The sequence below is a fragment of the Cheilinus undulatus genome, linkage group 3, assembly GCF_018320785.1.
Source record: "Cheilinus undulatus linkage group 3, ASM1832078v1, whole genome shotgun sequence".
NCBI lineage: Eukaryota > Metazoa > Chordata > Actinopteri > Labriformes > Labridae > Cheilinus > Cheilinus undulatus.
In genome coordinates this window covers 46,835,190-46,850,802 of record NC_054867.1, presented here as the reverse complement: position 1 = coordinate 46,850,802, position 15,613 = coordinate 46,835,190, and the positions used below count along the sequence as shown (strand labels likewise).

The window sequence follows — 15,613 nt, the reverse complement described above, 5'->3', positions numbered from 1 at the left end:
AAAATAATATAAAACTGACGTACACACAAGCCTTTAATTATAAATTTTAACACCTTAAAAATATGAGAGTCCACAGACTTACCAGTAGATTTTTTTAACTAGTTATTTACAAAATTTAAATGCAAAACCACCACAGCAGGCACAATTATTGAATTTGTCCAACTACAAACCAAAAGAAAAGTAACAGCGCACAATCAGAAACTCTCCTGATCATATTATTCCCCCCAAAACAGTCCTGCTGCATCCGAAAGAGTCCCCCACACTCTAGATCCAGTCACATTTGTAGTCCAAAAACAGGATTACATCAATATCATTTCAGATTTGACATCATTGTTCTCAATAGTCAACTGTATTTTCTGTAATATTTTTTTCAGACAATTAAATGCAATGCTTGATTGAAAAATTGTCGGCCTGCCTCGATGCTTTATGGTGTCCAAGTTGCTTGGAATTTTCCTCTTAAAAACATGTAAAATCCTAGTTTTCTGTTCTGTTTTTCTCAGTTGTAAATGTAAGGCTTCATGCTTTGGTCCAGTTTAGTTTTCCAGCTAATACAGTCATGGATGAAAGTATTGGCACCCCTGGAATTTTTCCAGAAAATACACCATTTCTCCCAGAAATTGTTGCAATTACAAATGTTTTTGGTATACTCATGTCTATTGCCTTTATGTGCATTGGAAAAAAACAAAAAATCTGAAAAAAAAGACAAAATTGACATAATTTTACACAAAACTCAAAAAATGGGCCAGACAAAATTATTGGCACCCTTTTAAAACTGTGGGTAAATCATTTTATTTCAAGCATGTGATGCTCATTTAAACTCACCTGTGGCAGTAACAGGTCCTGGCAATATAAGAATCACACCTGAAGCCATAGTTAGAATGTATAAAAGTTGACTCAACCTTTGTGTTGTGTGCCTGTGTGTGTCACACCAAGCATGGAGAAGAGAAAGAAGGGCCGAGAATTGTCTGAGGACTTAAGAAGCAAAATTGTAGAAAAATATGAACAATCTCAAGGTTTCAAGACCATCTCCAGAGATCTTGAAAGTCCTTTGTCCACTGTGGGTAATATAATCAAGAAGTTGTAACCCATGGAGCTGTGGCTAATCTCCCTGGACATGGATGGAAGAGAAAAATTGACAAAAGGATGCAATGCAGGATAGTTGGAATGGTGGATAAACATCCTCAGTCAACTTCCACACAAATTCAGGCTGTCCTGCAGACTCAGGGAGCGAAAGTGTCAGCTGGGACCATACGTCGTCATCTCAATGAGATGAAGCGCTATGGCAGGAGACCGAGGAGAACCCCACTGCTGACAAAGAGACATAAAAAAGTCAGACTGGAGTTTGCAAAAATGTACCTGAGTAAGCCTCAATCCTTGTGGGAGAACATTTTGAGGACAGATTGGAAAAGCACCTCATTCTACTGTTTACGGAAAATGGAATGGGGCCTACAAAGAAAGAAACACAGTACCTACAGTCAAACTTGGTGGAGGTTCAAGGATGTTTTGGGGTTATTTTGCTACCACTGGCACTGGGTGCCTTGACTGTGTGCAAGGAATCATGAAATCTGGAGACTATCAAAAATTGGTAAAAAGCTGGGTCTCCATCAGAGGTCATGGGTGTTCCAGCAGGACAATGACCCAAAACATACCTCAAAAAACACCAAGAAATGGTAGGAGACAAAGCGACGGAGAGTTCTGAAGTGGCCAGCAATGAGTCCGGATCTAAATCCCATTGAATACCCATGAAGAGATCTCAAAACTGCTGTTGCAAGAAGCACCCTTCAAATCTGAGAGACCTGGAGCAGTTTGCAAAGGAAGAGTGGTCCAAAATTCCAGTTGAGAGGTGGAAGAAGCTTGTTGATGGTTATAGGAAGCAATTGGTTTCAGTTATTTTTTTTCCAAGGTTGTGCAACCAAATATTAAATAAAGGGTGCCAATAATTTTGTCCAGCCCATTTTTTGAGTTTTGTGTAAAATTATGTCAATTTTGTCTTTTTTTTTTCAGATTTTTTGTGTTGTTCCAATGTGCATAAAGGCAATAAACACATGTTTACCAAAAACATTTGTAATTGCAACAATTTCTGGGAGAAATGGTGTATTTTCTGGAAAAATTCCAGGGGTGCCAATACTTTCGTCTATGACTGTACCTCCCAGCTCCAGCCATTCACAGGCCTCTGTTATATTGTTGTAGTACTCAACACCAGCAGCAGTAGCTACAGTGAGTCTGACAGTTTGGAAAGAAACTTCAGAGTAACCTTTCTAAAGACACCTTGTCTGTGCTGAAACTCCAAATGGTTCAAACACAGGATTTAATCTAATTCTGGTATACCTGGATAGGCATTTTTAAAGTTCACCTGGAATTCAAAGGTATTAATATGTGCAAGTCTGTGTGCAGTAATGGTTTGGTGGTAGGGACTGCAATAGGTGCAAGGATACTGTATAGACATGGTAAAAATAAAATGCAAATATTTGGCAGATTACATGAGGTAAACAAGATCATTTCCATGAATCAGTGCTAATGTGGACAGTGATTTTTCTTACAGTGTAGTGTTATCAATACTGTAGATCAGGAGTGAGCAACTGGTACCCCAGGGGCCACGTGTGGCTCATTCTTCAGTCACTGTGGCCCTTAAGTCAATTTTACTGATCAATAAATTACACATGCTACAAAATCTTTAAAAAAGTGAGTACTTACTCAAGACTCACCTTTTTGGCCAGGCTTTTCATGTGTGAATCTATAATATTTCAATGTAATATTGTTTCTGTTGTTGTCGTGACCTATGTTTTGGGTCTTTTAGCTACTGTACAGTGCCTTTGAGTACCTGAAAAAACACTATAAATACAGTTTATAATAATAACAATTGTTACTGATATTAAAACATGGATAAAGATTCCCATGATGCATTTCAATATGAATTGATGTGAAACATCTGTGCACAAAGATCAAATGCATTACAACGTGAAACACAGCAATAGTTCTATAGTTATTTTTAATGACTGTTTTACGTGTTGTTCTTTGCATAAAATTAAATTTAATTGTCTGCAATTGTTTTTGTAAAACTTAAATGAAAAATTATTGTGAAAAATGAAATATGAAAAAAGCATGCTTCAATTGTGTAAAAGTTTGATCATGAAAAGGTAGCTCAGATTAGCTTTCCATCTGTGAGGCTTTTAAATCAACCATTTCTTATTGCATTTTAGCTCAGAAAGTGTGGAATCAAAAAATTCTGATAAATCTAAACATTTGTTCCTCATGTTAATTTGAATATTACTATTATCTAATTAGGACAAACAGTACATTTTTAAGTTTATGTTTTAGTCTTTTGTTGTTTATTTGGTTTTATATAGTTTTTAAGTAGATTCAGTACTCATGTCACCACAGGGGACGTGACGTCATCACGGCGTATTGCGCAATGGCCAGGAATGTCTGGAGCATGAAAAAAAAAATGACTGTATGGAGCAGCAGACAGAGGGAGGAGTGATTCAACGCTTTATTTCCCTGAGTTTCTCAGCCAAACATTACAAGTGTTTATAACCTCCTTCTTCTTCTCCCACATTCTTTCTTCTCGGCTCCTCTACCTTGAGCCCCGCCTCGGGCCTGAAGCAGCAGCACACCTGGAGCCCGGTGCGGCGGCGGCGGCGGCAGGTAAAGGTGCTTCGTTGGCGTGTGGAGGAGACGAAGACTGGGCGGAGGCTGTGGTGGTTTTAGTGGAGGCTCCGTGACTTTGAAAAGTGAGTTTATGAGATTTTTGGATGTAAAAGTTTTAAAGGCTCTGTCTCAGACGCTCTTGGTGCACGGTGGCGGAAACGGAGCAGTAGTTCTCTCCTCGGTACTTTGACATTTTAACTACACGCGTTGTTTGGATTTCGACCTTTATTTCAGGACACGTCTGGACGGAGACGCTTCAAACAAATCAAAGCTTACCTGCAAATAAAGAGCCATAAAACACGTTTATACGGCTCGGAACAACAACGCGTTAAAGCTCGGTAACGTGCCAAAACGTACACAGGCGGAGATACTACCAGAAAATGAGCTTGGCTGATGAGGAAAATGAGGTTTCTTTATTATTTTTTATCGGTCTATTCACCTACCTACTCCTGTGTTTCATTCAAAAACAGACTTTAGTTATGCTTTATACTGACACTACTGGCTCTTATCATGTTGGGCTTTTTCCTTTAAATGTATTTTTGAATCTTAATGTGACACAAATGAAAGGTTTATTGTAAATTTCACCATAATCCTTGCAAAGTTTGACAATCATACATAAACATTTACCAAATAAAAGTCCCAACTTAAGTGCTTCTCAGAAAGAAATTGAGCTATACATCACACTGTGAATGTGTGCTCCCAATTTGATGTTTTCATTGAGACAATGATCTTCTCATATTCCTGATTTGCTACTTTAGCCTCTTTTGTTGTGTTCTATGATATTGATTTATATACTGTTTCCTATTTGTGTACCTTTATGTACTTAAACCTTGAACTTAAATGCACAATCACTTAATTATGTACAGGTGCATCTAAAGAAAATTGCATATCATGAAAAAGTTTATTTTATTCCTTTGATTTAATCCCAAAAGAGACACTTCCACATATTCTAGATGCAACTCATACAAAGTTAAATATCTCAAGACTTTTTTGGTTTAATGTTGATAATTTACTTACCTTGCAAAGCAGATGGATACGCCTGTTTCCGTGTTTTTCACTGGCAAATCCATCTTGCAAAGCTCCTGTCTGAACCGTTTGGGCCCGGTTAGAAAGTGACAGGACCAATCAGCTATGAGGGGCAGTACTTTCAGGCATGGCAGAGTCATGACGTAAACAAGCAGCAGCAAGAGGCTGGTGCAGTTATGGAGGAAGAGATAAGCGTGGATGCTGCTAAAGCACCAGTTTTATCAGAATTTGACAACAATTCTTTGTTTAAAGAACAAAGAACAGCAGTGAGTTGTTTTCTTTTCAAAAACAACAAAAGTCGAGTACTTGCATGTCTATAGTCACCATGTTTCGCGTTATTCCTCAGTAGCTGCGCACGCGCAGCTCGATAGCTGCTACATCACGTGTTTTGTTGCTCTGATTGGCCCGTAGAGATGTGACAGACAGAACATTCATCCAATCACACTCCAAGTTCTTTTCAAAGCCTCTCCCTTTCTCAGATGTTTCTTATTGAAGCTTTACCAGATGAATGTGTGAAACACATCCATCTGGCATGTCAGGTTAGATAATTACAGCTCACAGCTCCCAAAAATCTAAAATCCCCTATCCCAAAATATAAGAATATTCCAAGAAAGGATTTATGATACCAAAATGTTGACCTTCTGGAAAATTATGGTCATTTATGCACTTAGTAATTGATTGGAGGCACTGCTGGGGTGTTATGAAGCCAAGGTTACTCTGAAAGCAGCCTCCAGCTCATCTAAGTTGCTGAGTCTGGTGTCTCTCATTTTCATCTTGACATTTCCCAAGAGACCCTCTATGGCAGTGATCACCAACTGGCAGCCCAGGGGCCACATCAGGCCAGCCACAGCTTCCCATCCGGCCCCTTGAAGATGAGCAAAATCAGAAAATACACAGAGGAAAAATGTTTGGGTGTTTAGGGTACGTTATTTAAAAAAATCCCTAGACTATAACAGATTGTCTTAATGTTTGATGCATTTGGCAGCAATCTATATTTCATTATTAGTAAATCCGATGCATGATACACACATACTCATTAGTGCATTCTTAATTAAAGCTGCTGTCAACTTTCCCCTTTAGGTACTTTGAAATTTCACATTTTTCTGCCAGAGAACCATATCATAGATCCGTTTCCTGCTTCTTTTTCCCACCAATCACAACACAGCATTTTTTGCATCAAACCCAGTGATGGAGAGCTTGCTAGCCTCAGAAATATGTAGCCAAAATATTGCAATCGCACTCTAGCTGCAGTTGCAGTATAGGGGAATGGACCTGATCTCACTGCTTAAGGCAAAAAAAATATTTATACTTTTGAAGGAAAACAAAGGAATAAAAAATATTGATATCATTTTAGTTTGTCAGGTCTGGCCCCTTTGGTGTCTTACAAGAAAAATCTGGCCCTTGTATAAATGTAGTTGGTTACCCCTGCTCTATGGGGTTCAGGTCAGACTAGTTGGCTAGTCAATCAAGCACAGTAAAACCATGGTCAGCATGGTCAGTTCCCTGTAGTTTTGGTGCCAAGTCAAACTAAGGTGCCAAGTCCTGCTGGAAAAGGAAATCAGTATCTCCATAAAGCTTCTCAGAAGATGGAAGTGTGACGGTCTCTAAAATCTCCTAGTAGATGTCTGACAGCATTGGCTCTGGGCTTGATAAAGCACAGTGGACCAACAGCAGCAGATGACATGGCACCTCAACCCACCACTGACTCTGGAAACTGAAAACACTGGACTTCAAGCATGTTGGACTCTGGGCCTCTCTGCTCTTTCTCCAGACTCCCAGACCTTGATTTCCAAGTAAAATCTTTTTAACTTTATCCGAAAACAGAACTTTGGACCACTGAGCAACGGTTCAGGTGAGCAGCTGATGATATCTGTGGTAAAGGAGTGGCTCAACAAGGAACAGGACACTTACAGTCCTTTTTCTGGACCCATCTATTTGTGATGGCTCATAATACACTGATTCCAGCTTCAGTCAGCTCTTTGTGAAGCTCCCCTTTTTCTTTAATCTGTTTTGTTTGACAATCCTCTGAAGGCTGAGCTAATCCCTGTTGCTTGCTCCTTTTCTCACCACACTTGTCTCTTCCAGTCAACTTTTCATGAATATGCTTTAATACAGCCTCTGAGAACAGCCTGCCCTATCAGCAGTGATCTTCCGTGGCTTACCCTGCTTAGGAGGGTGTCAATGATTCTCTTCTTGACAATAGTCAAGTCAGCAGTCTTCCCCATGATTGCAGTTGTGTGTACTGAACCAGAGTGAGATTGCAGGCTCAGGAATCCTTTGCAAATTAGATTTATCCACAATATTGTAATATTTTCAGATAGAGGGTTTTTGATTTTCGTGAGCCGTAAGCATCAAGTTTAAAACCAAAAAGTCTTGGAATGTTTCACTTTGCATGAGATGACCCTTGAATATATGTGCATTTGACTTTCTGAAGTAAATCATGGGGAAAAATGAACTTTTGCATGATATTCTGCTTTTTGTGATGCACCTGTATACCTGCTGAAATGCTCTTTAACCTAAATATCTGATCAGCCATCACTTGGCAGCAACCAATGCACTGAGGCATGCAGACATGGTCAAAACAATCAGATAAGGTTCAAACTGAGCATCAGAATAGGGAAGAAAGGTGATATAAGTGGCTTTGAACATGCTATGGTAGTTGGTTGTCTGGCCGGCTTTCATGTCTTTTACGCCAAATTCTGACCCTGCCAGTCGAATGTTACTGCAGAGACTCATCAGACCAGGAGATGTTTTTTTCCAATCATCTGTTGTCCAATGTTGGCGAGCCTGTAAAAACTGTAGGTTTAGTTTGCTGATTTTAGCTGACAAGAGTGGCACCTGGTGTGGTTTTCTGTGGCTGTAGCCCATCTGCCCCAAGGTTTGCAGTGTCTGTTCAGTGATACTCTTCTCCATACCTCATTTGTAAAGAGCAGTTATTCAAGCAGTTTTCCTCTTACCTCTACCAAGCCCAGAGCTGCTGTTAACTGGATACATTCTGTTATTCTCGGTAAACCCTAGAGATGGTTGTGTGTGAAAATCCCTGTAGAACAGCAGTTTGTTAAATACTCATATCAGCTTTCTTCCTCATTCTGATGCTCAGTTTGAACCATGGGTCTGTTTGGATTGTCTTTTTTGGTTAGGAAGGTTCCTAAATGAGTGAAATGACCCAGAAGTATTTGAGTGTCGGCCATGATAAGTGCTGTTCAAGTTCTCAAAATGATCAGGGAAGGAGCTTCTTTGCTTTCTTTATTATGTCCTTTAGCATAGCATATACAGGACCGTCCTTTATGAAAGGAGAGAAGGAAAGAGGACCCACAATTCTTTGCTTCAAATTTATTTAAAGTGACAGGCTGCTAAACTGCATTCGTGTCACTGTTCTGAGATATTAAAGATTCATGTGGCAAAAGTTAAGTCATTGCCATCTAAAGTGTGGCTTCTGCTGGATGCATTGAAGATTCACCTGAAGTGGAATCATTAGCCATTTTTTATAATAACTAATGAAAGTGAAATAGGAGTGGGTTTACTTTTAGATAAAAGTGTTTGCCATAATAACAGGCTTAGAGTCAGACAGAACCAGTGCTGACTATAATATCATTATCAGCAAAAATGAAACATGAAGATTTTATTACATAAATTCAGTCAAAATAGAGAATAAAAATTCTAAAACTGACAAAAAGTAAGTTTAGTTTTGGTCAAGATGACTAAAACTAGACTAAAATGTAATGTAGTTTTTGTCAGACATTCAGAATCTGTGATATTTCTCCACTGGTGGCAAATCTGTCAAAAATGCACCTGTATCTCTTTTGTCTTTCAGCTGTTGAAATCAGGTACCCTGGGTTGAGCAGAGTGCAGAAGAAACTACCATGATTTGGTACCAGATATAGGCAAGAAAAAAAAATGCTTGGACTAAAAGTAAAGACTAAAATGCTTTGAGTTTCTGTCAACTAAAACTAAACAAAAACTAAAAAGGATAGAAATGACTAAAATGGGGCTTAAACTAAAATACATTTCATCTAAAGACTAAAGTTAAAAATAGATGCCAAAATTAACACTGCTTCAAAATGTTGCTTACTTGTCCAGAGATAACCCCCCTCCCCAGGTGATGTCAGATGTTGCACACCTGAGGACATGTTTACAAAACCCTTAATGGGCTCATATTATGAGCTATATATAAATAAAGTTTGATTGATATTTGTCCACCAAGTTTTCATGTTTCATTAAAAACAACACAGAGAATGCACTGATTGATAGAGGTGCATTGTATAGTCCATCAGACTGTAATGGGGCATATCAATAACATCCATCTAGTGTAAGAGCAGTTGGACTACCTCATCATTGCATCTCTTTTCTTTTCCTCTTTTTCTCACCTTTCCTTCACCCCTGTGACATTTTTCATTTAGGTCAAGTAAAAGTGGATAAGATAGGACTTGGAGAGTGACTTTTTTGGACTTTTCCAACAGACCCATGCCTACATGTCTAAAGGCACTGATTGCTGTCATGTGATTGGCTGATTTGATATTTGCATTGATGGGCAGTTGAACAGGTGTACCTAATAAAGTGATGAGTTCATGTAAATCATTTCAGACTATGACTAAATTTTTGCTTTCTAATGAATTTTATGGGGAAACAATAAAAACTTTGCAGGTAATCGCCTTGGATTCCTTCTCTGAACATGCAGTTAGAGAAAACAGTGATTTAAATCTTCTTTTTATCATCTCCCAAAGCTCTACTACTGTGGTTTTTTGTGTTAGAGATAAAAGTTACCAATCAGTGCATGCTTTGACAGGTTTAATGAGCTCTCTCTTTTGACTGTAGTATTGTTTTTGCTGTGTGGTTTTCACAGAGAGGAGCTGGCAGCATGGGTGAGGCACCAGCCAGAGAAGATGGCACAGTCATCACACGATCAGCAGAGGTAACTTTAGGAGTTAGATCTTACCTTTTAGAAGTTATGCATGTGTTTATTTGTCCCTAAGTTTCTATTGTTACTGTTGCAGTATGTGGGCTCATTTCCTGTGGATGACTGTTGTTTGGATGACCAGATAGAGCAACTGCACACACAACTAAAGGCTCTTAAAGTGAGCTCTGAGTCTTCCAAGCTCTTCAAAGTCTACAGTATCCAAAAAGGAAATAACTTATACCTGTTTAACAGAGATATATTCCTAACACATTGTTTTCTTCAACTAGAAATGCAAAAGAAGGAGGCCTGTATCCATAAAATTCTCCATCAAAGGTGTGAAAATGTATAATGAGGATGAAACAGTGAGTATGGCAGTACATATTCGATAAAAAACAAAATGCATGTGCATAATTGTTGAATTTTAAGAGTAAGTCCTTTCCCCTTGGTGTGTTTTCTATGCGATTCTCACCATCACTGCCTCAGACGCTGCTGATGGCTCATGCTCTGCGTAGAGTCTCACTATCCACTGCCAGGCCGTCCGATGCCCAGTTCGCCTTCGTCTCCCATAACCCAGGAAGTCCTGATGCCCAGCTGTACTGCCACGTCTTCAAAGCACGACACGCCAGAGCGGTACGTGATGTCCCACTTCATTGGTCTTCTAAAACAACAAAAGAAAACAGGTTTATTTTCAGAGAGAAGGCTCAATCGATAATTAAAACTACTTACAAATATGTCAGGCATAATGAGAAATCCCATCCTGCTGCTGGCAGAAGTAACATGACAAGCCAGACTTTGTGAGGTGGATGCCCAACTGTGTATCCTTTCTGTCCTGCAGGCACAGTTCCTGAACCTGGTGCTTTGCCGCTGTTTCCAGCTGTACTACTTAGAGAGGCACCCAGAGGAGGCTCAGGGAGACACAGTTGGCTCACTGCCTCGTCGCAACCCCTCACTGCTCAACCACGGCTTCCCTCTCAGCGTCAGCGCATTGGTGTCTTTCAGAAGAGCACCTTTTAGGGGGTTGTTGCCTGGGACTAAGGTTTGGACCTAGATAATAATAATAATAATAAGATCTTGAATTTATATAGCGCCTTTCAAGAAACCCAAGGACGCTTTACAGGAACACATATACATGAACAAACTATGTGAGGGGTAGGATGAGTGTAAGGGGTGGTTTAGTGAAGACTGTAGGCTGTGGTGAACAGGTGGTGCTTGAGACGTAGATGTCATCTTCTTGTCTTTCTTAAAAATGTTGTAGTTTGCACTAAAGCAGCCTCTACTGAAACAAAATGTTATTTTCTGTGACCTACAGAAAAGCCGCAAGTCTTCTGAAGAACAGCTCAGCAGCCAAGATGAAGTCTTCCCCACCTCCTCTCCCTCTTTAGTGCGCAAGAAAGCCATCCGCAACAAAGTCCTGCGCTCTGGAGCTTACCGCTCCTTCACTTTCACACCGCTCAAACAGCGAAATGTTCAGGAGAAACTGAGTGCGTCACAAGGTGGGCCGAGTGTTCAGAGAGCACTTTCAAAGGTCAAAAAGCTGATTAGGTAAAACAAAGCCTCTCATTATTTGGTGATGGGCAGTCACTCACCGTCTGTTTTGGTGTCAGAAGGAAGTTTTGTGACTATCCACAACTTAACACTGTGATTGATTGTGGTATTTCCTCACAAGGTTTTTACATACCTTTCCTTTAAACTTCATTTAGTGATGTTCATTAATTTGTGACAACACAAACCTTGGTATTATGGGTTATTCAGTCATCACTGGCTTTTTCATCTCATATCTTTTATGTTAAAATCACTTTCCTCACAGAAAGGTGCTTTATATTTGTTTTAACTGCAAATTAAACACAGCTATTAATCCACATTTATATTTCTCTTCTTGTATATGAAATAGCAAAGGAACAAGACACTTCACTGAAAAAGAGATCTCGAGCTCTGAGCTTGGCCGAGACAGAAGAAGCTCTGGCTCAGGCAGTGTGGTGTTGGGCTGGTATCGCAGCGTAAGCTTTACTCTCATACCTCACTCACCATAGAGGTCTCCTTTCTGGCATTACATTTGTCTTTTTTATGTTGTGATTTTATTTTTTTGGTTGTGTTGTTTCAGTGACAGCAGCTATTCCTTGCTCGCGGATGATGTTCTGGGGTCGTACCTTCTATGTCCACATCCTAAGAAACCCAAATGTGGCTCTCTTATTGTCCGATTCCCCTCTGGCCTGGTCACCCACCTCATAGAAAACACTCGCAAAGGAAAGTTTCTGCTTGAGGTAATTTTGTCATCAGGGGGAGGTCGAATATTAATAGAAAACAGCAAGTTAATATTAACTCTACTACAGGGGAAATAGATGACTATTCAGAATAGTATGCTGACTATACTTTATGCTTGTTTTGTGAATACATTCAAGTTGAACTTACAAAAATAAGTAGTACTTCTATAACATTTCTTAAACTAATAGAATTCATTGTCAAGGGTAGCCTTATTAAGACACTTAACACATATTTACTGTAGTTTCCTGTAGTTATTCTCTACATATGAAAAAACTAAGTAAATATTTTGTGTCAATACGTCTTTACAGTAGTAAATTCATCAAGCCTTCATGAAAACTTCAAATGCATTTTTGTCATGGTCATATAGTCGCAATAAACAGGATAATATGGCTTAAACTTACAATGGCTATTAGTGGATCTTTACATTATCGGTACAAATTGCAGAGGTGTGCTGAAAATAGAAAATATTTAAAATCACAAAGCTGGAAAGTAAAATCTCTAAGGATTTGGGCTGTCAGGTTCAATCACATTATTTTTGTTGATTAAGGTCTGCAATTTGTGCACTGATTTTTTTAATTGCATGATTTATTTTCCCTTTAAGCACACTTTGGTTAAGCTACTGCAGCATCTCCCTACAGACACAGTGATGTAAAATAAGTCCACCTTTAAAAACTCACAGACAGCTCAATGGACAAGTCAGAAATCATTTTTCTCTCGTGTTATTGATCATTTGTCTTTTTACTGTTTATATATTTCCGTTCCTATCCATAACAAGTTCCTTTTTGTGGTTAAGTTTATATTATAATCTTCAATCTACTTACAAAAGCAGGTCTATTTTTAAACAGGAAGGCAACTACCCGTAGTGAAAGACAGTAGAAAATCAAAAATGACACCAAAATAGTTCTAATGCAAAATAGTGGAATTTTAAACTGCTAAAAGGAAAGCAACTAAGTACAATTAACTACAATAATTCTGAGATTTACCCTGTTTAAAATACAAATCTATTAAGAGTGAAAAGTTACACCAAACAAACAATTTTGAAATGACTTTGGCATTCGCTTTTTGATTTATAGAAATGGACTGTTCTGGGATATTGCATGTGACTAGTTTTTTTTGTTTGTTTTTTTTTTTTTTTTACTTTTTTCTCTGCTTCTTTTTCTTTGTTGCAGAAATGTAAGACTGAATTCAGTTCTATAGCAGAACTGATTGAACACTTCACAGAGTTCTACGGTGAGCTGCCGTGTCTGTTGAGCTGTGCCCGGGTCAATCACTGCTATGAGTGGGAGGAAAACACCAAAGAACATCAGGCTGTGAAGCCATTCAAGAGCTTGGGCAAAGCCAAAACTAAAAGTACCCGCAGAAAGGACTGGATTTAAGACTCAGATGGGCCAACGTTGGCGAATCCAAACTAAGCAACATTTTTTTCTTTTGCACATTAACCTCCTATTTCAAAATCACTTATGGTGTTTGGGCCTGCTTAACAAACCGTATAACACAATGAAACAAAATGTTAGTTAAGTTTGGCACTTAATGTTCACAAGCCTTTTCCTCTGAGGGTACTTATCAAAGATGCAATCTTTTGTAACTGCTGCTTTTATATTTCAAATATAATTTTTTATATCTTTATTTGTGCCTTTAAGGCAGTAGTATTTATTAGACATGCAACAAACAGCCTTAGAAAGTGCTGGAGTGTAAATGATCTTGGGCTGTTGCACCCGATGGCAAAGCCATTACTTTTCTAGTCTTGCATTGTAAACATGACGCACAAATTTGTCTTCACAGATGTTATTCTGTCCTTGAGAGATTGTTAGCTGTAACATTTTCTAGTAGTTATTTTCTATCTTTAAACTTTGAGTATTAGCAGGCTTATAACAGCTTTTTTTAAAAAAGGGTTAAACATTAGATTTCGTCAAGATTTTTAAGTTCCAAAGCTAAACTAATCAGCTGGTAGATAGACTAGCCCATGTGTGACTTTATTTAATCTGGAAATATTTTGTACTGTTCAGCAAACCTGATTTTAACAGTTGTTTGAAACCAGGTTTTTGGATTTGTCTTATCTTAAGATTGTCTATGATATTTTTACTGGTACATATGAGCTCCATCTTTTCTAGTTGAGGCAAACTCTTTATTTCCAATATTGTTTATCCATGTATGAGATTAAATGACTTGTGTGTTCTTATATGAACCCACACTCTGCTTCAGTTGTTTCCTATTCTTTCCTACTTTTTAGAGTAAAAAATTACAACAGCTTACAGGAGAAAATCCTAAGCCGATGCATCAGGGCAGATGTGTAATTTTTTTGTTTTTATCCATCTTAAGCAGAAATCCACATGGGACTGCTGTTCAAAGGAATACGGTCATAGAAAGGTTATAGTACAACAGCCATTTTTAGTCATGACTAGCTAAACCCAAAACAATTTAAAATTAGTCTTTTAATTAGAGAAACACAATTTTAATAGGCATTTGCTTAAAAAGTCGGTTATTGGTATCGGCATATATACACATTTCTGCTGATATTAACAACTAACATACTAACCAGACATACGTAGAAGTCTGTGAAGGTTTAGGCAGGACCAACAGACCTACATCAGCTATAATTTTATTCTTTGTTCAACCTTATTCCATAATCTTTGAAGTGTGTTTTCGGAGCTAAAATTTGTTCATCCTCTAGTTCAAAATTTTGTATTTCAACGACTTAATTTTTAGATCTGAACTACACTTACACATCAGTACCAATATTGGTATCAATTCATGAATATCAGATATTGGCCAAAAAAAAAAAATCATACATATATATATATGTATATATGAATATATATATATATATATATTTAGATAGTGCATCCCATTATTTCTAAGAACACTGTTTTTCATGGAGGTGAACTATATTGTTCCACCACATCGAGTTAAAATAACTGTAGGTCAGTTTTCATTGCAGGACTGGTCTAAATCAGTGGTTCTTAACTGGTGGATTAGCACTCAAAAGTGGGTGGTAGAGCCCTTTTCAGTGGGTCACCAAAGTGTGCCTGGAAACAAAAGCTGCTCAAAAACATCCATGCTTTTTCAAAACAGGCTTCTTTTGACCCGCCCCTTTGATTTCTCACATTTTATAAGGTAAAAACTAGGGCTGGGCAATTAATTGCAAATTAGATTTAATTGCAATATGGCCGGCTACAGTTTACAAATTGCACAAGTTGCAGTATTTCTTTAACTTGAAATGTGTTAAAATACTGGTTTAATAAACTACATTTTTGCAGCAGCCAAAATTATACGGGTATAATGCAAATGTTCAATGTCAAATTGTTTATAATGGTTTACAAAAATCCTCATTTCCCTGTTGCATGTATGTTTTCCTTAATCAAAATGAGGGACGTGAAAATGATAATACCTTTTTACTAAAGCAAATTACATCAAATTTGCAATATGAGCAAAAACAATTAGTTCATTCTATATAAAATTGATGAAGCTTGGTGTTAGTTCACAAAAGTCATACCCCAAGTTGCGATCAGCTGACAGCCAGCTTCAACTCCTCCACCCCAGCCACCTCCTTTATAGCATAAAGGTTGTTGCATCCTCATATTCAGATTCATGGTACTATGGACTGATTGCTTCTGTTTTCATTACAAATTGTCAGAAAAGTATGTATCTATATGGGGATTTCTAGCCATGTATTTCCTGCAAAGTCTAAGCATGCTGCTTTACTAACCCAAGAAGCATTTTTTAAGCAGAGCCTTCTCTGCCAAGTAAAACTGTAGATTTGTTTTGCAATTAAATTATTAA

The 15,613-nt window shown here is 38.2% G+C and overlaps 1 protein-coding gene across 3 annotated transcripts; it reads left to right on the top strand.

Moving 5' to 3' along the window:
* Positions 1–3,433: 3,433 nt before the first annotated feature.
* On the top strand, positions 3,434–14,034 carry sh2d5 (SH2 domain containing 5). 3 transcript variants are annotated; one of them, XM_041778448.1, is made up of 10 exons: positions 3,437–3,731; positions 9,518–9,586; positions 9,669–9,749; positions 9,859–9,933; positions 10,055–10,201; positions 10,407–10,607; positions 10,881–11,064; positions 11,463–11,568; positions 11,673–11,832; positions 13,003–14,034. In XM_041778448.1, exons 2-10 carry the CDS (start codon positions 9,533–9,535, stop codon positions 13,207–13,209), a joined length of 1,215 nt encoding a protein of 404 aa, XP_041634382.1. In that variant the 5' UTR covers positions 3,437–3,731; positions 9,518–9,532; the 3' UTR covers positions 13,210–14,034. The 3 variants fall into 3 exon arrangements, with proteins under 3 accessions (XP_041634390.1, XP_041634382.1, XP_041634399.1); XM_041778456.1 differs by lacking the exon at positions 10,407–10,607 and having other exon boundaries at positions 3,434–3,731; XM_041778465.1 differs by lacking the exon at positions 13,003–14,034 and having other exon boundaries at positions 10,881–11,113; positions 11,673–11,812.
* The last annotated feature ends 1,579 nt before the right edge of the window (positions 14,035–15,613 follow it).

What these genes read in the sequence shown, in the direction of transcription:
- sh2d5 (XM_041778448.1), top strand. Translation starts at nt 9,533, where the DNA reads ATGGGTGAGGCACCAGCCAGAGAAGATGGCACAGTCATCACACGATCA. An exon ending in AAGCACGACACGCCAGAGCG is followed by an intron (nt 10,202 to 10,406) that starts GTACGTGATGTC and finishes TCTGTCCTGCAG; the next exon opens with GCACAGTTCCTGAACCTGGT. An exon ending in GGTTGTTGCCTGGGACTAAG is followed by an intron (nt 10,608 to 10,880) that starts GTTTGGACCTAG and finishes TGTGACCTACAG; the next exon opens with AAAAGCCGCAAGTCTTCTGA.